Genomic DNA, 23,181 nt, shown 5'->3' on the forward strand with positions numbered 1-23,181 from the left:
ACAACACTCTGGGGCACATGTGTGACTCTTGGGGATGCTCCAGGAGTTGGGCTCGATGATATTCTGTGTTCTGTGATCTGATTCCTTTGTTCTGTTCAAAAACTTAACTTGGTAACAGGAGTATTTTATTAGATATTTTTGTCATCAGTATTGCCATTGAATTATTTTAAGAGGCACATGACTATAAATTCTCATCAAGCAACTTGAAGTCTGCAGCAAACCTTTTCTCACTGTTTTCCTTCATACTTTTTAAGAAAAGCTTTTCAAAGTAGTAGTGTCAAGTTCTTGTCCGAGTATAAGCAGTATTTGTCCTTAGAAGTAAAAGCATTACAGTGCAGAATATCTAGTGTGTTTCTTGGTGTTGGTGGTTGGGTTTTTTAAATCGATAACCATATGGCAATGATGACAGATTCTTACTTGCTTCTAAGCTATATGAGGTTGCTAGGGGTTGTCAGATGACACTTGCTCACATGAGAGCCATTAACAGGGTGTTGTAGCCAGTGTTAGAACAACCTTGCAACTAAGGGCGAGTCACTGCAAAAGCAACTATGCTTTCTTTTTTTTTTTTTTAAAGAGGCCATATGGTTCAGTCTTGTGACTACATAATTGCCAGCTACCTAAATCACATACCAGGAAACAAACATAGCTAAAGTCAATATTAGCTGTTGTATCTGCTACAGCTTTGCGCCAGGCTTGGTAGGAAAACCTCTGACAGCAGCAAGAGCAAGTCTACAATGGCTTCTGAAACCTGAAAGTCATGTCTGTTCTGTCTGGAATAATGGCAGGAGTACATTAGCTACAGCTGTCTTTTTGTATTAATGGCTTATAGAATATATGAAGATTGCGTTGCCTTTTTTTCCCCCAGCTGGAAATTCAGCAGACTGTCTGCCTTTATAGCAAAGGAAGCTGATGGTAAATTACCATTGTTAATGGTTGATCGATAGCGAAGAAACCTGCTTGAGGCTGTTTCTCTTCAGCAGGTATTTAGTTTCTTTGAGGGAGCTTTACCAAGAGGATTTGTAGCTAAGAAAATGTGTGGGGGTACACCAAAAACTACAAATGGCACTGGGGGACAAGTAGAAAGAGCAAGAAACAACGATGTACCACTTGGAAATAATCTCTCTTGTACCAAATTGGATGAAAGAATTAGAAAGTCTTTGAGAGACCAAAGTGTCAGCTGTGCGAACAAAGTGACTAGACTGCTGCAAAACAGGTATGCATGTAACTTTTTTGATGTACATGATTTTTGACAAAAAAGGGACATTTTTATTTAACACTAGATTTATAATCATGTGCCTGAAAGGCTATTTTGTAAATGGTTGAAAAAGTTCTGTTAGAAGCTTATTCTTGATGATGGTGCTGACTGAAACTCTAGAAAGTCTTTCCTGTTTGAAACTGAACCTACATTCTTGACTCTGATGTGTAAGATTTATGTATATGCAAACTGAGGCATAAAGGGTAATTGCCTTTCTTTTCAATTAAGGTTAAATGATCTTACCTTCTCTTTCTAGTTTCCTAATTAGTTTCCCCTCTTTTACTTTTTTTGCCACCTCCTGTGTTAGTGGGTCAAGGAGCAGACAGGAGAGAATGCTGTGAAGCGGGGGAAGAATGGAGAGGGGAACCCTCTGCTTTACTTGTAAATTATCTCTAGTTGGAACATTACATCAAAGTAATCTGAAGTGAGAGTAGTGTTTATTTGACTTTTGTGTTGTCCTTTTCAGACATGTGCCAGCGTGTCTCCGATGTCTGACTCTTTACAGCTATGTAACCGTGTTGAAAATACGTTTCAGGGTGGCTTTTCCCAAGTTCTAGCACCGAAGGGTGTTAGAATTGGTATTCTACATTCAGGATTGCTGATCTAAGAAGCAGGAAAATATAGATATATAGAGATGCTTCAGCCTGTTTGGTTCTCTAGCCTGTAGATGTTGCACTGAAGTAGTGAGTGGTTAGTCACTTTCAAAAACAAGTTTACGGTCAACTCAAGTAGTTTTTGAATATAACTGAATAGGTCACTCTTCAGTTACTGCATGCATGCTGATAATTATAAAGGTGAGGCAAAAGCTTTCTTTGTAAAGATCGGCGTTTGGAGATCTATATTAACTGAAAGTATTCAGGGCAGAATGAGGCTAAATTTTTGTGACTTATTTCCAGAAACAAGTAAGTCTTCTTTCCCCTAAGTAAGAGAGATCTCCTTGCCTCCATGTCTCATAACTGCAATTGAAGAAATGTTGAACAAGCCAAAGGAAAGTAGCTTATATGCAAGTGTAGGAGAAAATAAAGCTTAAGCTTCTCTGGGGACAAAACATTTCAGGATATCTGTAAGCTGTTCCAAACTTGTGGCTTTCTTTCAAAAAATAAAAAAAATTCCTTAACATTTTAGTTTCTCTAGTAGACCTGGTTCTACTGTCCTATGAACACAGACAGCTTGATTTGGTTTATTTATTTTGACTTGAAGATAGTGTTTAGTAGTTCTAGCATCTTCCGTGTACAGTAAAGATACAGTCTGAAGGTGAGGCTAGGTAAGCTGACCTGCTCAAACAGATTGATGATGTTGAAGGAGCCACTTCTTCCTTTGATTTCTGGCATCATGCTCTTGTCCTTTTTCCCCTTGTTCTGGCCTTGGCCTTTCAAGTCCTTTTGGAACTGGCTTCCCATAGGGAGTCAGTTAGCTCACTAAGCAGACAGACAACTGACTGGGGAACAAGAAAACTCAATTAACATTCTAACTAGCCTCAATACTTATTTGGAATGTATCGGGAACGTTTTCTTTGTGCCCTTTCCTAAAGTTATGTAGTTTCATGGACAAACTGAGTTAGTGTAACTCATGCTGCCACCAAGAGGTGGAGGTTCCACTGCCTTCTCCTTCTTCCTTTTCCAGACACGTTTCTGATCCACTTTCATGTGCTTGGACAGATTTCTGTTGCTGCAGCGAATTCAGTTTACAGAAGGGTCCAACAATTACCAAAGCAGACACAAGTAACAGGAAGGGTCACGTAGTTACAGAAAGGGGTGAAAGGATATGTGGAGCTCTTACTTTTGTGGTTAAATAAGAAAACATGTTCAGTCAGAATAGCCACATTTAACCTGAAATGTGAACATATACACAAGCTCATATTAATTTAATTAATTCAGCTAATTTTTAAGAATATGCAGGACCTGGCATTGCTAAATAAGCAAGAAGCTGATACAGAGATAAGGAAGAAACATTTTAGGGTTTTGGTTTTTACACATGTGAAAACAGAGCTGACCAATGAGTCTGTGTACTGTCTGTATTCTTCAACATTCTTTTTAGGAGATGATTGAATGCTCTCACTGTCCCTGTTTTAGGGGATCTATGTTATATAACCTTGGTTAAACAGTAAAGGGTGGAAGTACTGTAAGCAGTGCTCATCAGCTTTTGTGACAGACATAAACATCTCAGTCATCTGACTAGTCTTGGGCCTGCTGCTGGATTCCATGTGAAAGTAGTGGGACTACATGGACTTGATGCCTGTGTAAATTGCCTATAGATATGCTTGATGTTATCAAATGAGGATCTCTTCTGCAATGGGTAGGACTGCTACAGGAACTGCATCTGTAAGCAGTGGCATGATTAAAATGTAAGTTTGATGTTTGGTTAGAACTATAAGAAGCATTATCTGAAATAACTTATCTAGATTTGGTTTGCTAGTCACATAAAGCTCTGTATGATAGATTTTATGTTATTTCTTAGCTTGTTGCTGTCTGGTACTAGAGAATCTGTTTGTAGTTCTGACAGATTGCAGCAATCTTTAGTTCTAGCATGTTGTGTGGAAAACGCTGTTAAATTGGCTTCTACTTTAACATAAAATCCAGTTCATGGCTTATACAGAAGCCAGCACTGCATGAACAACATGATGTTTGCTTTAGTGCATAATGAGGGAGTTCATTTGTTCATAAGGAAACCTGAATTCACACAACCCAGCCTGCGTGCAGCCTTGCATCAGTGGGCAGGTGCAGGGCTAGATTGGCTCAGTCTGTGTCTGAAATGAATCTTTCTCAGTTTAGACTTGCAGGCCTGTGGTCTGAAGTAGGGATGCTGCTGTGCCAGTCATGGAGGTAAATAAGGCTTTGCTCTGGCATAGAATTTAAGCTAAAGCCATAGAGATGTACCTTTTCTTTGTTGTTAAAGGAAGGAAAGACCTGCAGCCTTTTAAAGAAAACAGCATCGTTACTTGAGGTTGTCTGTTGAAGAAAGTGTAAGAGTAAATAGGTAGCTGTGTAACTGAAGAGGTACTGGGATATCTGATACTGAAGAGTATCAGATTCATGTGGCAGACTAGGATGAAGTGTATTGATGGCTCTGACTTCTCTTGCATTATGTATAACTGGATTTTGTAATAGCATTGCACAGGCAGTGGGCTGAGAAACTCGTAACAGACTTCTTAAACAGATGGTGTAGTTGCAGCTCTCTGTGCATGCGAGGTGTGTAGGATCTTTGTTGGGCAACTATCAACAATGATATCAGGTCTGGTCTCATGCAGGTTTAACGTAATGCTGTGACTGCCTTTGAAAGGGAAGAGTTGAAAAGAAATCTGCCTGGCACTCCTGGCAGTTCTGGAGGAAACATGTTACATACACATCAAGAAGTTTCCTCACTGTGGATGGCAAAACAGCCTTTAGCATCGTTCCATGATGGGGAACCTTGCATATTATGTACATACAGCATACTTGTATCAGAATACCTTACAGTGAAGATAGGTTTCTGGCTCATTCTGTCCTAAGATGTTTAAAAATAGAATAAAACCTTCCAGATTGAGGTCTTTTGGATTTGAAAAAGATGCCTATTTAGGCTTATTTTTTTTTAGCTACATAGAGCACAAAGAAGAAATTAAGCTGGCTTTACTTAAAATTATTTGAAATTCACAAGTCTGCAAGTATACTCCTAAAGCAGTTATTCTGATTCTAGCAGGATTTGATAGTGTTTACCTCACTATTGATTTATGGATGTTGACAGAGCATGGAATGAAAGAAATAGCTTGATAAATTCTAGTCTTTTTTCTGTGTAGGGGTTTTATGCTCTTCTCTGTGCTCTACCTTTCATTTCTGTAAGGCACAGTTTGGGGAAATTCCTAAATGAAACCTCCTTTTGGGTGGAAGACCAGTATGGCCTTGACTGAAGTCTGTTATGCAATTTGTTAAACCAACAAGTATTAATAACAGTTGTACTCTCACCCCCAGGTGCAGACCATCTAGGTCAGGGCTGGGGCAATGTGACTGAGCATCAGTGTTCTGTGGCACTGCTTTATGCAGTAGTAGGTTTTTTTCCATTGATTTCAATTTGTCAGCTACATAACCTGAAACGCGTTTTCTGTAGCTGAAGCTGAGACCTAGCAAATCTCCATGCTCTGATGTGTAGACTGACTGACTCCCTTTGGAATTAGGAAGTGAGGTTTCTTGTCATTGCTGTGATGCTCAGTTTGGCTCCTCAGCCCCTGTGGTAGTGCAGTGAGGCAGGTCAAGTGCTGTATTGTATCTCTGGAGAATGGGCAGATTCTGGCTTGAGAGAATTGTTTTGCTTCAGGTTGAATTTCAATGGTATCTTGCTAAATGTACTAAATTATTTTCATTGTAGTTGGAGATCAAGTCTCAGTAATTGATAGCTGCTCTGTAAACCCTGAAATGTCTCAGAATTGGGGAAAAAGAATGGAACAATATAAACTTTATCTATCAGTTGCAAGACTTAAACTTTGGGAATATCTTAACTTACATTGCCAGGAATTAGGTTTGTGTTGTTTAGAGAGGGATGAGAGAGGGTGTAAGCCTTGTGCCTTTGAAAAGCTGTAGTAGAGAGGATGGTAATCCATTGTTTTATTGCCACTGGGAGTATTGCATCAAATAGCATGCTTACCTTACAATAATGATGATCCGGGCTGTGTACAGAGAAGAGAATAAGAGTTTTTAAGGCCTGGAGCAGATGAGCTGAGACAAAGTTTTGTGTTCTCTTTCTGGAAAATTTTGGAAAAATATTGGATGAAAATTGGTGTGGCTGTGCCTGCCTTTGTCAGTGACAGTGAGCTTAGACACTCCTTTAGAGTTCCTTTTTTGCTCGGAGCTATGTGATTTGCACTCTGGATTCTGTAAATGCTAAGTAAAAGATGTATTTGCCTAATACCTGTTTCTTCACTTAAATGAACCTGCAAAGTAAACACACTATTTTAACATCTCGTGTTTCTACTCCGTAGCTGGTCCTCTTCAGAGTTTGACTTGAATGAAATCCGCCTGATAGTTTACCAAGACTGTGAGAGGAGAGGCAGACAGGTCTTATTTGATTCCAAAGCAGTCCGCAAAATTGATGAAGCTGTGGTTCAGGTATGAAATGTTAATTTTGCTGTTGTCCTACTGCTCTTTTGTTTTCCTTTCCAAAAGTAGTTATTTTAATAGGACAGTGTCAACTTCTTAATTTTGTGATCTTTCACTGTGATAGCTGCAACAAGTATGTGTTAGATTACAAAAAGCCTATGAACATATCTGCTATTTGGTATTTATAATATAAGTATGGTATTCAAACTTAATAGCTTAGACGAGATGTACTTTCAGGCAAAGAAATCTATTTCCCTTTAGACTGAGTATTTCTTGAACCTTTCTGATGTTTGACTGGGTTTGCTTTTTGTTGTTAGCACTAGCTGTGCAATCCCTTTGTTCCAGTGACGTCTACCATGTGTCTAAAGGTGCTTTTTTTCCTGTTGGTATTTGGATTAGTAAAGTTGTTGTCTTTATGTGAATTAAAACAACTTCACTGGCTAACCATGTTGTATTGTGTAAGCGTGACGCATGGCAATATATATGGCCATGTAAGTTTGATGACACATAGAAGCAAGAGCAGATGCTGTCAAGATGCAAGTTCTTTTTGCTTCTCTCCGAGCACACAAATTGGGGAGTAAAGCTTTCAGCTTGCTTAGGTCACTTTAAGAATAGTAAACCAGTAGTGTTTTCTGGCTTGTGGTAGTTTTGCTTGGTTTTTTCTACTGCCTCTCTGTTTCTCTTCTACATTGAATTATTTCAAATTTTTGTTTGTTCTGAAGTTTTTTTAGAACCAGCAGCTTCATCTTATTAGACTAGCATGGTTTATTGCAGATCTGTATATATACCTGTATAAGCCATATAAGAAGTCAACTTGTAGAAATTACTTACAAAGTTGCTTCAAAAGCAACAATCTCTATTTCAGTCACACTGTAAATATGCCATTGTGCTGAATCAGTAAGACTGATGAGCATCATCAGCTGATGTCTGATCATCTACTTAAGAGCGTAAATGGGTCAGATTGGTTGTTAATCTTGCTTCCCCTCTTCCCCCCACCTCCCTCCCAAAATCAAGGTCATTACTTTGTATCTTAAAGTTGTTTTAAAACAAACAGCATCTTAGCAAAAACTACATTTCTGGCTTCATTTAAATACTCAAATTATTCCACTTGCTTTAATACTTTAGCTAAAAGTTAACTACAAAATGTCCTATCAGAAACTCTTTATGCAATACTGACATAAAACAGATTATAACCTCCCTCATAACACATGATACAGGCTGTAATCTGTTTTCTAGCCAGACACTAATCTAAGTACCCTTTTAAAACAGCCAAAGCACTTTGAATGCCATGCAAACACAGAGATGTTAAAAATGATTTTGAGTGTTTGGCTGTTATCAAACAGCAAAACTAAAACTTGATTCATTTTAAATTAGGGCAAAATTACTTTCAAACTCAGTCCTGTTTAAATTAAAGTCAAGAAAGCATGTGTAAATACTGTGCATTTCTCTGAAATATAGTAAAGCTTATTCACATTGAATATTGAAATACACTGTATGTCTTTAACCTGTTAATGCCAAATGATGGATTATTCATCCCTTGTTTGTGCTGGCTGTTCTTCTGTTTTAGAAATCTGTTAATCATTTGGGGAGCAAGAGTTACATGCAATTTGAGTGATTAATTTTGCAAATGGTTACAGGAATTGGTTTGTAAGAAACCCATAACCTCAGATTTTGTTTACATAAATTTTGGCAAATATTACAAAGAGTAATTCATAACAATTGGGAATGATCTTCCTGTGAAACTGACTAATTACTCTGTTTCTATGTGATACTATGAAAACCTATCTGACAGTGTAAATATGAGAGTAGTTTTCCACCTGCTCCAATGCTGGCATTCAAAAAAAAATTTTTAAACTGATACATACTTTTTAACCAAATAAGAGTATTCTTTATTTCTGTTGCTTTCCTGTAGTTTAAGAAAATTCTTGCCATTATATGTTTAGAGATGGGAGTTCTTATATTTACTTCAATGGTTTTTATCACATTGTTCTGTTTTGACATAGAAAATGGCAGACGAGGCTTCTGTAAAGACTTCTGCCAAGAACTGCCAAGCAACCAATGGGAGCAACGTTTCTTCCCCCAGTCCCTCCATCAGCTGTATGCAAAATATCAAAGAACAGATACCGAAGTATCAGGTAATATCTGTTACTTTGTTGCTTTTATTTATCCATTTTACTGAAGAAGTTAGTTTATAAAAGCCTTCACCTAGACGCATTGAATGACTTCGGCTTCTGTTACATTATAGCTTAATCTGAACCTTGAGATAACTATCCTTAAAGGGTTGTCGAATAAGAGCGTTTGTGGGTGCATCTTAACCTTTTGGTCTATCTGGGTCCTTTCTTTCAAGGAGTTGTGAAATATATCTAATAGCATTTTGTCATAAGAGGGTTGTAAGAAGCACTATCCTGTTCTCTGTTCTTGTCTATTTATGGTTCAGGTCAGTTCTGAAGAAGCTGTTGAACATGTTATATTAAGAGTCCCTTCTGTCTGTCTCACTATAACATTACATTTTTAGGTACTCTGGCTCTTCCTCAGTAAAAGCGTTAGCATTTCACCTAGAAAAATGAAATTTGAAGCATGGATAGATTAAGGTGGAAAAAGAAAATAATTATATTTAACTGGAAGGTGATTTTCTTCAGAATTAACAAACTTCTCTTTGTATTTACTATTGATGTTCAGTCTTTGAAACAAAATAAGCAACTGGTCTGAGGACTGCATGTCTAAGTATAATCACAAACTATTTTCCAATAAAAAACTGTTTCCAGGAAGCTTTCTACAAGGGCAGGAAAGTTGAATTTATGTATTTGAATAAGGAAGGCAGTTTATTTTTTGGGGATCCAGACCACAGAATCCAGGTCCTGTTAACGTTTGCAGCTTTTATCAAACACTGTTACATGAAAATGTTGCTGGACATGACTATTTCTTTGGAAATGCAGTGGATCTTTTTTTCTCTTTCTCGCCCTTGGAAGTCCCCCTGGAACAAGGGTAGCACTGCTCATCTAGTGAGCAAAATGCAGGATTTCTTCCTGCTGTACTTGCTACACTCACAGTGTTAAACCCCCACTGAGTGCACACTGATCTTACTCTGCACGGAAAAGATGAACTTCTTTGTATTCTCCGTTCCAAATGCATCACTGTGGCACTATGTTAAGTTGAAATAGTATGCCAAGTTATTTTTGACTTTGCTGTTCCCATGTTCTTGTCTGTGTAGTACACCAGACCAGCCTCTGATGTCAATATGCTGGGAGAAATGATGTTTGGCTCAGTGGCAATGAGTTACAAAGGCTCCACCTTGAAAATTCACTACATACGGTGAGTGTCCTTTTCTGTGATGCACTGTCTTGTCAGGCACTTGGAATTGATGACTCACTGAAATGACTGTTTATCCTTTCAGCTCTCCCCCACAGCTGATGATAAGTAAAGTCTTCTCAGCCAGGGTAGGAAGCTTCAGTGGAAGCAACAATAAGTAAGAACATGGTTTTTTATATATAATTTTTTTCCTTTCCCATCCAGTGCAGTTGTCTTTCTTTCTCCTTTTGTAGTTCTAGTAGAAAATCAGGAAGGCAGCTGTGAAGAATTCTCTTAAGAGATGCTAGTTATACCAGCCATGTTTTTAATTAAAAGGAAAAGAAAAAATTCCAAATTTCTATTTTTTAACTTGTCCAGGACAAGCAATAAAGTTCAGAGGTTAGGTGCTTTGGACAATCAAAGCCTCCATCTCTTCCTGCTGTCAGAAAGGTGAGGAAGCAATATGTTGAGAATACTTTGTCCCTGTATCCCACTTCTTTTTCCTTCAACAAATATGCTGTTCTGTTTTACCTCCTCCACAAAATGGGCAAATATGAATAAACTGAATCCCAAATGTGACATATAGAAGCTTCCAATAATTCAAATATAAAAAACAAACGCCTGTTTCCTTCCAGTTTCAGAAACGTACTTGTTCTTGAATTTGGTTGTAAAGTTAATGTTCAGCCTTCTTTTTTATAAAATGAACCTAATTCTCAAGCTAATATTAATGCCTATTGATCATATTCTTAAGGAACAATGGCTTTTCCTCCTATTTTAGCTTGCAAGATAGCTTTGAATACATCAACCAAGATCCCAGCCTGGGAAAGCTGAGCTCGAATCAGAATGGTTTGGGAACCTGTCGCAGTGGAAGTAATTTAGGTAAATATTTCCAGGTTCTATGTTTTTCTGACAACACAAGGCCATCTGTTCATTCAGTTTTGGCTTTTTTTCCCAGTACACCACCTCCTTGGGTTTTTTGCTTTTTCGAATTTTTTTTACCTTTTTTTTTTTTTCCCCTTTTTTTCCATTTTCTCTACGTTGCTTTTGTTTCCTAGGTGTGTTACAGCTGTGTAGCAGCAAACTGCTGCAGGGTGTGTCTGAAGGAGGTCCCCTCCGGCTCATCCGCAGTGCTTCTTTCTTTGCAGGTTTGTGTGGAATGCCAGCCACAGTGTGACCCATCCATATGCACACACAAATCCAGCTCCTTCTGAATCTTTGCAGGACATGCATAATTAGTCTCTAGAAACAGAGGGCTAAAATAGTGGCAACAGGTGTATCTGGCATATACTTAAAAATATGTTGTCTGACAAAATGGCTAAGTTACTGTGTTTAATTTTAAAGATATTTTTATGCAGTGCTTTTAAAGGTGAATTAGCCCTTATGTTTCTTAGAGGACTTATGTTTCCTGGCTTATTGCTGGTTTCTTGCTAACATTGCAGGTGTCTTGCTGGTGTACAGCTTTTTCTTATCCCTTGCTACATTTTAATTTGAGGGACATTCAAAATTCTTGATCTAAGTCTGGGGGGCTTTAAGGGGTTTTTTTCTTTAGCAATATCAATTTCTTTAATTCTCAAAACTTTAAGCTGCATAAAGTCTCCTTTTACAGGCAGAGTGATGATCCATGCAGGTGGGTAGATCTTAGGCCTGATTACTTCTGTTAATTGCAAAAATGTGAACTGAAATACGATGCAGTTTCTTCACAACCTTTGCAAATCTTGCATGCTCTACAATTTGAGTGACTCTGCACTACTAACACTTCAATGTAACGTGACATAGGCTGAATGTTTCTTACTGTGAGGCTTTGGGGACAGTAAATCTTTGCTTGGCAAGTGAAACAGAAGCTTTTAATGGACCTTGTGTTTGACTATTTCATTATGATCTTTACCTGTGTTAAATGACAATCTTGCACACTCCAAGTATATCAAGAGTTGACAGATGAGGGTACCAGAAGCCCTCACTTTCAAAGCATATCTGATTTCTGATAATGCAGACTGTGTTCATATTCTTAAGCTCCTTAGAGATGTTTTTACATTGCCATTGGGGTGAATAACCTTCCTCTAGTAATGTTATGCTCAGCATAGGCTACTGTTTGCTGCCACCTCTCTTCACACTATCCTGCTGATTTTGGGCAACAGGACGGGATGTAATTTTTTTGGTGTACGACCTTGAAACTTAAACATTTTTTTTAATGCTGACACGTAGTATGATGAATTATGTAATATTTTCTATTGATCTGGTCTGTTTGTTTTAGCACACAGCACACCTGTTGATATGCCTAGCAGAGGACAAAATGAGGACAGAGACAGCGGCATTGCTCGGTCAGGTATCTGCTGTCTATCTTGTTTGCCTGCTTTTATAATTGTTACAAGTCCTTGGTGCAGTGATTCACCTGAAATATAGACACCTCATGACCTGTAAATCCATAATTGTTTTTATCTGCTAGGTGGTTTGCCCTCTGCATTTGCCCCAAGCCTTAATGCAAGAATATTTGTCATTACATTCTTTATTTACAGCCACCATGTTCTGGGTTCTTAACCAGTTTATAATTTGGAGGAAGAACTGGTTGGAGCCTTTACTAGAGCAAATGAAGAGAAATTTTTTTTACACTGAATAGGAAAATGATGTCAGAAGACCAGAAGTAGTCCTGTCTATTGTAATGGGAGGGCAACAACTCTTGGGAGAGAACACTTTTAATGAGAATAAGATAAATTTTAGTATGTTCTATTAGGGACAATCTCTTACTTTATAACAAATGAATGTCCTCAAGCAGCAAGATTTATTTAAAATAATTTTCTCTCCTGTTGCAAGTGGGAAAAATATCAGCAAGCAAGAGCAATATTTGTGAGAAATTGTTGTTAGGATAAGAAGAAAAATATTTAACCAGCACTCTTTGTGATTCATTGTATGTGGGGTTTCTTGCTTTCGTCATAGCATCTCTGAGCAGTCTTCTGGTTACTCCTTTTCCATCTCCAAGCTCTTCATCCTCATCTTCTAGCAGCTACCAACGTCGCTGGCTCCGAAGTCAGACAACCAGTTTAGAGAATGGAATTATTCCAAGGTGGTGAGTGCAGCACCTTTCTTCTTACAACCACTGTTTGGCAGTCATTTAAGCTAAACAGAGCTTAAGCCTCTTTTCTTTAGAAGTACAAATCCTGCTATTAAATGTTCTCGACTCAGTCTATCTTTTGTGCGTGTTGCATGAGATTGCCAATATAAAGAAAGATTAAGTTTTGGTTGAACGTGAACTTCAAAGCCCAATTTGAAATATAATTATTTTTATTGAATACTTAGGCTGTATATTAATATGGTGTGAATGTATAGGCCGTGTATGAAGCCATGTTCTGAAAAACAAACTAAACTGTTTCTGAAGGAGCAGAGCATCCTGTTGAGATGAAAGTAACTGTAACAGCACTGCTCCCATAATTACTTTATACTACTATGAAGTCTGACTAGTGAGCAGTTAGTGAAATTTTGGAGTAATAGTCCATGACGACTCTCTTGGCTGGTACAGGATGTTCCTGATGTGACTTCTGCCAAAACAGGAAGAAAAAAAAGCTGTGATCAAAAAGCTTGGCTTCTGTTTTGGAATTTTATTAGCTTTTGTAGCTCGGTGGCATAACAAAGCATGGAATGCAGAAGACTTTTCATAGCTAATAAGCAAATTCTTCCCTTGTCATTTGCAAAATAGCAAATGGTTCTTGATTATCCTCTCTCTGCACTCATCCACCTGTACCTAGAGACAGCATGGAATTAGTGGAGACCTAAAAGAAATTCATGCTATTTGACCTCTCCTTTTTCAGTTAAGAGAAGCATAAAAGCTGCCAGTTAAAATATGTATTCAGTAAAAAATAAAAATTAAGCCTCTTTTGAAAAGACTTCTTTCCCTAGTGTCAACCAATACTTGCATCTTTTTTCTAGATATTCTTAGTGAATCATTTTTAACATGAAGAATCGTGCCACAGTACTAATGTAGCAGTCATGCCTTCTAAATCACACTTGCAGTTTAGAATAAACTAGTTGCTTTGAGTAAACTGAAGTAATTTTTAGTCTAGTTTCCTAAAGAAATAAGGCTGAGAGCAGCCCTTGTAAAAAAAGATTAAAACATCTAGGGTAAATAAGACCATTTCACCCCAGTTTAAGAAGTAGCCAAAATTTCCAAATACAAATTTCTGCGAAGTTTTCTGAAAGTTACAAATTGTTTAGAGAAAAGTAGCCTCTTTGGGCTGCTTATTCACTGTAGGGAGTAGGTTTGTTTTGGTTTTTTTTCCACACTGGAGAACCTGTGCTGGGGAAGGATACTGGAAACAGAACATCATTATTTTCACTGTCTAGAGCTATTCTTGAGCTGGGATTCTTTCTAAGCCAAAAAGCCTCTTCAGATACTTGTTTTCTGGTTACTTGCTAGAGGAACACTGGGCTTCTGGTTGAACACTTCAATGCCACAGAGTTTGCACCCCAGTTTGTACAGCCAAGATTCTACAGTCTCTGTGACTGATGTTTTAAAAGGCCAATAGCTCAAAGAAATTAAGATGTCTAGTTGGAACTCCACATAGTCGATTGGCAAGCAAGCTAGATTAGCAGTTTTGTTGAAAAGGCTTCTCTCTCAGACCTAGATTCTTCAATTTCTGTTCCTGGGAAGCAGTACAAAAGCTTGTGATGTTTCTTAGATGCTGACTGACCATCCTTTCCTGATTTCCTTGGGAATTTCTGTCTCTGCATGCAAGCTTCTGAAGTTCAAATGAGGTTATGTTTTTGTCTTGAACTCTGTTTTCCCACAAGCTGGTTTTATTGTGTGTTTTATCCTGTGTTCATGGACTCATACCTCTGTGATGAGAAATTTTTGTATATTTAACTTTGCCAAACCAATTAAACTGTAAACCACTTATTTTTAGAATGGACTTAGAATGGATGCTTAGCCCTGAGTCTTTCCTTTTGTTAATTGCTTCATAGTGTTCTATAAATACTACAGACTCCATTTCAACATAACTCTGATATGAAAAGACTTCAAACTTTTAATTACCACTCACTGATATTGCAGTGTTACCTTACAAAGAAACTCCAAAACCAAGCTATTTCCAGATGAGCTGCTGCTCAGAATGTCTCCATGGTTTCTTGTCTTTTTTACCCTTTTCCCCTAAATTTCTCAGTCGATTAAAACCCATTATTCAGTTGAAGTTCCTTACAACAGACATTTTGTCCATACTGTTTTACTTATGTATATAAATGATATATATAATATGTTTTTTCATTAAATTGATCAAGATGCTTTAAGCAAGGGAAAAAATAGTAATTTTGTAAACCCAGCAGTATCAATATCTAGCACCACTAGGCTAATATTTATAGAAGAACAGGGTGAGGGAATTGCCAGCTTTTTGTATAATCACAGTAAAACTTATGCTGGGCTGAGACTTGTGGATATCATCCAAATCAGTTGCCTGTGCAAAGCACTAGCTTGGAATTTACAGCAGGTGGCTATGGAACTTCTCTGATTAAACCTTGAAAATCTCCAAGGATGGAGATTCCACAGCCTCTCTGGACAGTGCCTTCCCCTTGACTGACCATTTTTTTCCCCATCTGACATTATCTGCAAACTTCGTGAAGGTGTGTTTTGATCCACAGGCCAGGCTGATAATCAAAACACTGAGCATTATTGGTCCTAGTAGCAACCCATGTGTAATATTGAGAAGGAACATAATAGTTGAAGGAAATGTGGCATAGCTATCAAGGAAATAAACAGAACTTGGGGAAATAATAATGGTTGTAAGATAGCCACTGGGTGGGTGGGTTTTTTCTTTCTGGTATTTTTTTTATGGTTTTAAGCAGGAAACAAACCTTTCTGAGCAGAAGTCTTCACAACTTTGAGCTGGGCAAACATGTATTTGTAGGCATTAAGTTTGTGTTTTCACAGGAATTACTAAGTGGTGACATTTTGTCTTCAGTTAAAATAGAAAGTGTTTATTTTGTATGGTGGAGCTATATAGGTAGTATAGAGTATACATTTCCCAACTTCCCTCATGAGCAACAGTCCAGATTCAAGAGCATCATAGATGTGCTGTTGAGCACCTAGAGAGGAGCTTGAGTGCTGGATGCAGTTCACAGCCCCAAAGTTACCTTTAACCTTTTTTGGTTATGATGTTGTGTGATGTATATCTGTTCCCTTTTCTTCATCTCCCTCAAAGATAAATCCAGGATCAAATCTAATAGTTCTGTTTCAGAGGAAAGTGTTCACACCAGGCCTGTCTGGGGATTGTCTTTTTCCTATTTGAACAAGGATAGGATTTATCCATCAAAATGTCAGGTATCCTCTGTTTAGAAACATGTGACAGCAAAGCCTTATGTAGGCTGTCAAAGGAGCCCTACAAATTAATTACTTTCCACTATACAGAGAGCTATGGACAGAAGCTGAATTATCTCTCAATATATAAGTAACTGTCCTAACAAATCTGTCTTACAGGTCCACTGAAGAAATGTTTAGTATGGCTGATGAAAGCTGCAGCTCCAATCCTGCAATGGTTCGGAGGAAAAAAATTGCAATCAGCATAATCTTTTCTCTGCCTGAAAAAGAAGAAGCACAGAGAAACTTCCAGGATTTCTTTTTCTCTCACTTTCCTCTTTTTGAGTCTCACATGAACAAGCTGAAATATGCAATAGAAAAGGTACAGAATACTAATTTGGCATAATGTGGAAAAATAAATGTCAATCAGAATGAGGTATTCTAGAATCTGATAGATGAAGAGTGGGAGAAGGTGCGTGGTTTCAAGCTTGCCTCCCTCCTTACACATCCAGTCTTGAGCTTGAGCCCAGTGTAGAAACTCAGCATTTGCTGAAAGAGGTGCAGTTTCTTTTCTAGACAGAATTAGAATGGAGAGTTTTATGCTATGTGTGGTTTTTCTTTCCTTCTTGCCATATTTCACTATGAGGTTTTCTTGACTTCCCTAGAGGCTGTGGAAATGACGGTACTCTATCCTTTCATGCAGTGTCTAAAAGAGAGAGACAAAATATTTCTTGCTGTCTTTTTACTCTCAGAAGTGTTCTCATCTCCCCTGTTGTCCAGTATTAGGGATTGGTCTCCTATGAGGTGGAGGGAGGCTGGCATTTACTGCTGTCCTGAGTGGCTGTATAGGACTGGGACTAAATGTTAGCTATTTTGACATGTTAATGAAGCTTAAAAAGATGAAGAATGTGAATCCTTTAAGCAGCTGTTTTGTGTCTTTAACTCTTAATCAAGGCCATGATCTCATGTAGAAAAATAGCAGAATCCAGCCAGAGAGTGCAGGTTTATATCAGCCGTGTCATGGATGCCCTGGGAGAATTCAGGTGAGTTGATGGAATTCTGAATTACAAGGAGAGCGCTTTTCATGCCCCTTGAAAGATATTTGTCACTTTCAGTTATAAGCAACTGAATGTAAGGTCTTGTATTTTAGACAGTCTTGAAGTTAGTGTGTATGAATTTTCTGCATTGGGTATTGGGTAAATGTTTTCAGAAAACTTCATCAAAACCAGCTCAGCCATTTTCCAAATGAGAATGAAAGTAGTTCTGTTGCACTCACGTGTTCCTGGGATTGTCACTTAAAGTCTAAACATCTCATCAAGAGCTGGCTCCTGCTGATGCCTATATGGTTGGGTGGATTGATGTACTCAGGCAGATGAGTTGTCTACTCCTAGCCATAGATACTGAAAAATGTAACTGGCAAGAAAGTTGCAGTAAAAAGCTCTCTTTTCCATACTTAAGAGAGGAAGGAATGATGAAAGGCTGAGAAAGTCAGCCCAGGAGAGAGAGAAGGCTTTAGTGGAATGGAGTTTCTGTGATATCTGGAATGTGGAATTGAATCCGTGCAATGAATAGAATGGGTTCTTTTTCCCCTCAGATTTCTTTATGAACGGTTTCTCTGAATAAAATTCGCATGGGAATGCAAGAAAGGGAAGCCCAAATAAGTAATTCATATGAAGACACTAGGTTTCTGATAGTATGAATTAAACAGACTAGTGTTCTGGCCACTAGTAATTAATGGAAGAGTAAAAACTCTTCCAGTTTGTTTAGTCTCCTAGATCGTATGAGAAACAAATTAAAATGTGGACAACAGAAGAGGAAAGGGGCTACTTGTATTTATTTGCCGAATTGAAATATGCATGTTAACACTTACATTTTGGGAATTTTCTTTGAGCAGAGTTACCATCTGGAACCTATATTCTGTTCCAAGGATTGCAGAGCCTGTGTGGCTTAACATGATGTCCAGCACCCTGGAAAAGAATCAGCTATGCCAGCGTTTTCTTAAAGAATTTACATTTCTGATAGAACAGATCAACAAAAATCAGTAAGCTTCCCCCACTCCCTTTTTCTTAAGAAAAAGCTTGTGTGCTTCCCTGTGCATGTGCATATGTTAAAGCATTTAAAGGGATGTTTTTTTGCTGGTGTTACTTTGGACATACTTTTTCTACTTTTTTTTTTCTCTAGGTTCTTTGCTGCTTTGTTGACTGCAGTGCTGACATATCACCTGGCTTGGGTCCCAACAGTGATGCCAGTTGACCATCCTCCCATCAAGGCCTTCTCTGAGAAGCGCACATCCCAGTCTGTGAACATGCTGGCAAAATCTCACCCATATAACCCTCTGTGGGCACAGCTGGGTCAGTATGATTTGGAAAGCTTCAGATTTTTCTATAACAAGCAGCTTTGTGCATCCACTCCTTTTAGATAAGAGCTACTTGTGATCCAGGTCACATTGGCAGCTACCAATAGGTGTCTTTTGCCTGGTTAATCAGCATTTGGAAGCCTCTTTGCATATCCTGCTTTTTATTCTTCTTGTTACTTGTTGACATCCTCTGTTCCACTGTCTGGTTAACTTACAGAAGTATTAAGACAGTGCAAGTGCTGTGAATGGTCTGAGCAGTTTGGGAAAGAACAAGATGAAGTAGACTGGATTGAGAGGAGTTATCTGGGCCTTGGAGGCCCTTTGTAGTTGAAATTGGCTACCTCCTTTTGTTTAGTTCTCACATAGCTAGGATAGACAGCAGGGCAATAGATTAGAAATCTGGCAACTGGCAGTACCTCCATTCACTTACTGTTACATGAATGGGCTTGGACCAAGAGTTTTTTCTATGCTCTGTGCCTCAGTCTGGTCTCTGCCAAATATTTTATAGTTGCAAATAATCTTGATACAAGGAACTAGATAACTGATGTCAAATGAGTAGGTGAATGAAAGCTGAGAAAATAATTCTGTCAGTGGTAAGTATTTGACAATTCCTCCTCTTCTTGGCAGCAGATGCAAATCTGACATCAGACTGCCCTTCACTTCAGCTGATATATACTATATTGCCATGTGAAATAACACACGTGCACACTATGGCAATGATGTGACTTACTCCGTGATGCTGGTGCTGTTTCTTGCTAATTGTCTCAGTTAGGCTTGTTGTTCTCAATAACCTCTGTGAAAGTAAGGATTGCTACTTTGGCCATGTAGTTGTAGTGAATTGTTTCCTGGTTTAAGGTGTCTTTTAAACGCTGTGCAGAGGTTAGACTGAAGGGGAAATTAGAAGTGTTCTCGTGGTGTTGAGGACAGAGCCAGGCCTGGAGTTATGAAAACCAGCTGGACTGGAGGCGTATGCTCGGTAGTAGCTCTTGTGGTGGCTCCCAGGAGTCACCACTGGTGACTAGTCAAGAGTCTGTTCCTCTTCTTGTCTTGCCAAGTTCTCGGTGCCTGAACTCAAAATGCTCTGATTTTGTTTCATTCTTACAAAGCTGGAAAAGCTGTTACTGGGTGGTTGCAAAAACTGGTCGTTGAAAGTGAGATGTTGCCCTCTGCTGGTCTTCCTCTTTAGGCAGAGGGAGGAAAACCAAAAAAATCTAGTCTTGGTGCTTAAAAAAGGAAATGACAAAGGATTTTGATGTGCCTGTCTTTTCACCTTCAGACCTGTGCTTTCATTAAATATTACATATCAATTGCAATTACATACTGATGCAATTGTAAGTCCCTCTGTCAGGAAGATGTACTGTCTCTTAAACATCAGCTTCAACCTAATGGTATTAACAACAACTATTAGTATGTTTTGAAGATCACAATTTTGACTTTTTGTATTGTCTTATTAGCATTTATACAAAAGCCAATTGTGCAAATGAACCTGAAGCCTGAATCTGATTTCCATAGCAACTGTGCTCAACTCAAAAGTAAAGCAGCATATTCCAATTTCATTTCCAAATTGCTTGTCCTTGTGGCCTACCAGCCTTTGAGATTAATTGAGTAGTCTGAAGCCCACTTTTGGTTCTTGAGGAATGAATTTGCTGGCTTGTTAGGCTCTGGGGTTGGTTGGAAGGGTGTTCCTAACTGAGGGAAGATGACACCACTGATGCCACCACCCAGGAGCCTCTCCAGTGCATCACTGGCATTATGGGAAATGGCAGATCTTAGCAGGGGAGACAGTAAGAGAGCCATGGAATTACTGTCTCACTGATCTTGTTTTGTAGGAATGGAGCTGGGAGCCTTATTCCTTTCGTGCTCTATATAGTGAGGAGGAGGCTGGACATAGATGTGCTCTTTGGGGTTTTTTTGCTGTGTTACTGTTGAAACCAGGGGCCCCCTTGCCCTTGAAAGAAACCTTTCTGAAGCTCTGTTTATAACTCTTAATGTAGTGTTGCTTCTTGAGGTCTAGTAAAAAATCCTGATGGCAAGCTCTGTCCAGAAGAGAATTTGAGCAGCCCAGAGGAGGGATTTAGCACCTAAAAGCAGTCTGGTAGATTAGCAGCTATCTGATCAAGCCTCAAGGCAGAGAAGCCTGCTTTCCATTCTTAAGGTGGCTGAAGAAAATTGAGCTTTTGCTGGCTGTCTCCCCTGTGCTGGTGAGATCAGCCATAGTTTGGTTAAGCAAAGGCAATTTAGTGAGTGTTCTCTAGTGGGTGTCAGGTGAACACAACTGGGTTAACTCAACCCAGGAATAGACACTTTTTGAGTTAGCTGATCTTTGTCCAATAGGCCATGTGAACATTCCCTTACAGCTATCTATGTTTACTTCTCCCAGAACTCTGGAGTGGAAACCCTTTAGCTGATAGATGATTATAAGCAGCTGGAAGATAATTGCCACTCTCCCAAAGAAATACGTTGAGAGTAGGATACATATGACCTTAGTTCTGTTAAAAGAGCAGTTCTTCAGGATAAGTAGCAAATAAGTAGTTCTTAGGGGGACTTGGATGATGTTGTAGTAGTGCCTACCTTTCATATTGCAGTTGTGTTTTGGTTTTCTATTTCTCCACTGCCCCCTGTCAGAGTTAAATGCTCCATGTGAGTGAGGTTGGCTCCGACATACACAGCACGTGCCTTATTCGATAAAGTAGTTACATGCCTCTTTTTGCTAAACCTCTTTTAAGCTAATATTTATTCCTGTTTTTCTTTTTTGATATCTTAGTCCTGAAAAATGTAATTAAGATTTTATCTGGGTAAAAATGCCTGTGTTTAACAGAAAAGTCACTGCACTAAAACAGAATAATTTTGATGTGAAAGAAAATTAGTAGAAAAATAGAAAATAGTATAGCTGGCTTCAGAGTTTTGCTGGATCTACATTCTTCTTTGCCTCCTCTTGTGTCAGTTTCCAAATGATAGTATCTTGTAAACATTGTGTAAATAAAAAACTTAGTGGTTCTGAACAGAAAGAAAATGAGTAATAGCAGCTAATTCCTCACAAGAACACCAAAACACTTCTGGACAAAAGCCAGGTGTAAGAAGCATTAGGGGACTTCCTTTGTTACTCTTTGTTTAAAACTTTTATGAATTTACTGTGAAAGAAATTAACTGTCTAATTTGTGTCCATAGTAAATGGTGTTTCAAAATGCGTTGAATTTAGGCAGTATAGGTTATATTACAGCACAACATAAACCTGTGTAATTTTTCCTTTCCTGTGTAGGTGATCTCTACGGTGCCATAGGCTCTCCGGTTAGATTGACTCGAACTGTTATTGTTGGAAAACGCAAGGAGCTGGTGCAACGCTTGCTCTATGTTCTCACTTACTTCATCCGGTGCTCTGAGCTGCAGGAAAATCAGCTGACGTGGAGTGAGAAGGCTGGGGAAGGAGAGCAAGTGCTAAATGGAAGCAAGATCACAACTGCACTAGAAAAGGGAGAGGTAGAGGAGTCTGATTATGTGGTTGTCACTGTTAAAAATGAACCTGCTCTTGTGCCTCCAATCCTACCTCCAAAGAATGATGGAAGTAAGAACAACAGTACTGCAGAGTGGGTGCATGAACCAGAAAGCACTCAGGCTGTCCCAGTCCCTTCAAAAGAAAAGAGGGAAGCAATAGGAAAGGCCAGTCAGAGCTCTGAAACATCTGTTGACTGTCTAACTAGCAGTTTCTGTAAAGGAGGAGCTGATTGTAGGAAAAGAACTGTCACTGATACAGGAATGGTATCCTACCACTCTGAAGAGTCATCTAAATTAGAGGATGTAATGGATGTAAAGAAGAACAAGAACCAGAATGAGAGAAAAGTGGAAAAGCAGTTTCCTAGTAGGTCGTCTGCCCTACCTTGTCCTGAAAGGTCTGGCCACAGGAATTCACACTTAGAAAAGGTCACTTTTCAAATTGGAAGTTCAGCATCACCAGAGTCAGACTTAGAAACTCATAGAAGAGAAATGGAAGATAATCTGAAGGCATTAATTAAAAATCCAGAGGTGATACGCTGTGCCTCAAGTTCCACAAATCTGACTGTGGATGCTTCTCAGAATCAAGCAGACAGTTGTGAAGCTGCCTTTACATCCATCAGTAAACATGATGTTTGTTATGCACAAATCCCACCATGTGAGGAGAAGGAAAGTATACCTAACCAAAATATGGAAAGTAAAGGAACTGAAGTGAGTTTAATGGACTCAGTATCTAGTGAACTGCTTTTGCCCATGGATAACATAGAAACTGTAAAATTGCCAAACATGAAAGAAAATAGAACTTTGTGCTCTGGCAATCTGGAGAACTATTCTTCTGACTGCGTAGAAGCAGATTCTGCTGTCAAACAGGATTCCCTTAAAGTAGGTGCTAAAGATGTCCCCTATGGGGATTCTGGAAGGAAAACCTCCTTCAGAGTTGAAGGGGACATTCCAAGGAATGAGAGTTCAGACAGTGCTCTTGGAGCTAGTGATGAGGAAGGTGATTGTTGTATCCCTGATGAAGTTCATCACGATAACATCAGCAAACGACTTGAAGAATTTGCAGAAGTGGAACTTCCTTTGCCAAGGTAAAGTAGTCTGAACTAAATGGAGTTAAAAGCTGTAGCTACTTTGGAGTTGTTTAGAGTTTCAAGTCTGAAATCATCTGGGATCTTGACTAAGTTCCTTGCAAAACAAATCAGTAACAGACAGTGATGTGGTTAGAATTCTTGTAAACAGATTTGGCAAAAAGAAAACAGAGACAGAGCAGGTTCAGGGTAGTGAAGTTTTATGGCAAAGGTATATTTCAAATGCTAACAAAAGGGGATCAAACTTTTTATGTAAACTGACTGAAACATTTAATGTAGATAGAACAGCTGAGGACAAGCAAAACTTTGATTAAAAAGATAACTGTTCAGATTTGGCATAATTAAGTCAAATACAGATTTGGAAT

General features: G+C 38.7%; 1 protein-coding gene across 4 annotated transcripts in view; it reads left to right on the plus strand.

Annotated features, from left to right (window-relative positions):
* FNIP2 (folliculin interacting protein 2) overlaps positions 1–23,181 on the plus strand; it is a 50,756-nt gene that overhangs the window by 16,127 nt on the left and 11,448 nt on the right. Inside the window, exons 1-14 of one of the 4 annotated variants that reach the window (XM_032108533.1) lie at positions 681–1,213; positions 6,204–6,330; positions 8,325–8,456; positions 9,533–9,633; positions 9,716–9,787; positions 10,388–10,488; positions 10,665–10,754; positions 11,861–11,932; positions 12,541–12,670; positions 16,064–16,265; positions 16,838–16,926; positions 17,778–17,924; positions 18,065–18,234; positions 21,499–22,816. In XM_032108533.1, coding sequence (XP_031964424.1) covers positions 1,032–1,213; positions 6,204–6,330; positions 8,325–8,456; positions 9,533–9,633; positions 9,716–9,787; positions 10,388–10,488; positions 10,665–10,754; positions 11,861–11,932; positions 12,541–12,670; positions 16,064–16,265; positions 16,838–16,926; positions 17,778–17,924; positions 18,065–18,234; positions 21,499–22,816 — 2,933 coding nt within the window. In that variant the 5' untranslated portion in view covers positions 681–1,031. Of the gene's footprint in view, positions 1–680; positions 1,214–6,203; positions 6,331–8,324; positions 8,457–9,532; positions 9,634–9,715; positions 9,788–10,387; positions 10,489–10,664; positions 10,755–11,860; positions 11,933–12,540; positions 12,671–16,063; positions 16,266–16,837; positions 16,927–17,777; positions 17,925–18,064; positions 18,235–21,498; positions 22,817–23,181 lie in introns of those variants that run through there. The other 3 variants (XM_032108536.1, XM_032108534.1, XM_032108535.1) reach the window with 3 other exon arrangements.

The sequence above is a fragment of the Corvus moneduloides genome, chromosome 5 (assembly GCF_009650955.1).
Source record: "Corvus moneduloides isolate bCorMon1 chromosome 5, bCorMon1.pri, whole genome shotgun sequence".
Taxonomy (NCBI): Eukaryota; Metazoa; Chordata; class Aves; order Passeriformes; family Corvidae; genus Corvus; species Corvus moneduloides.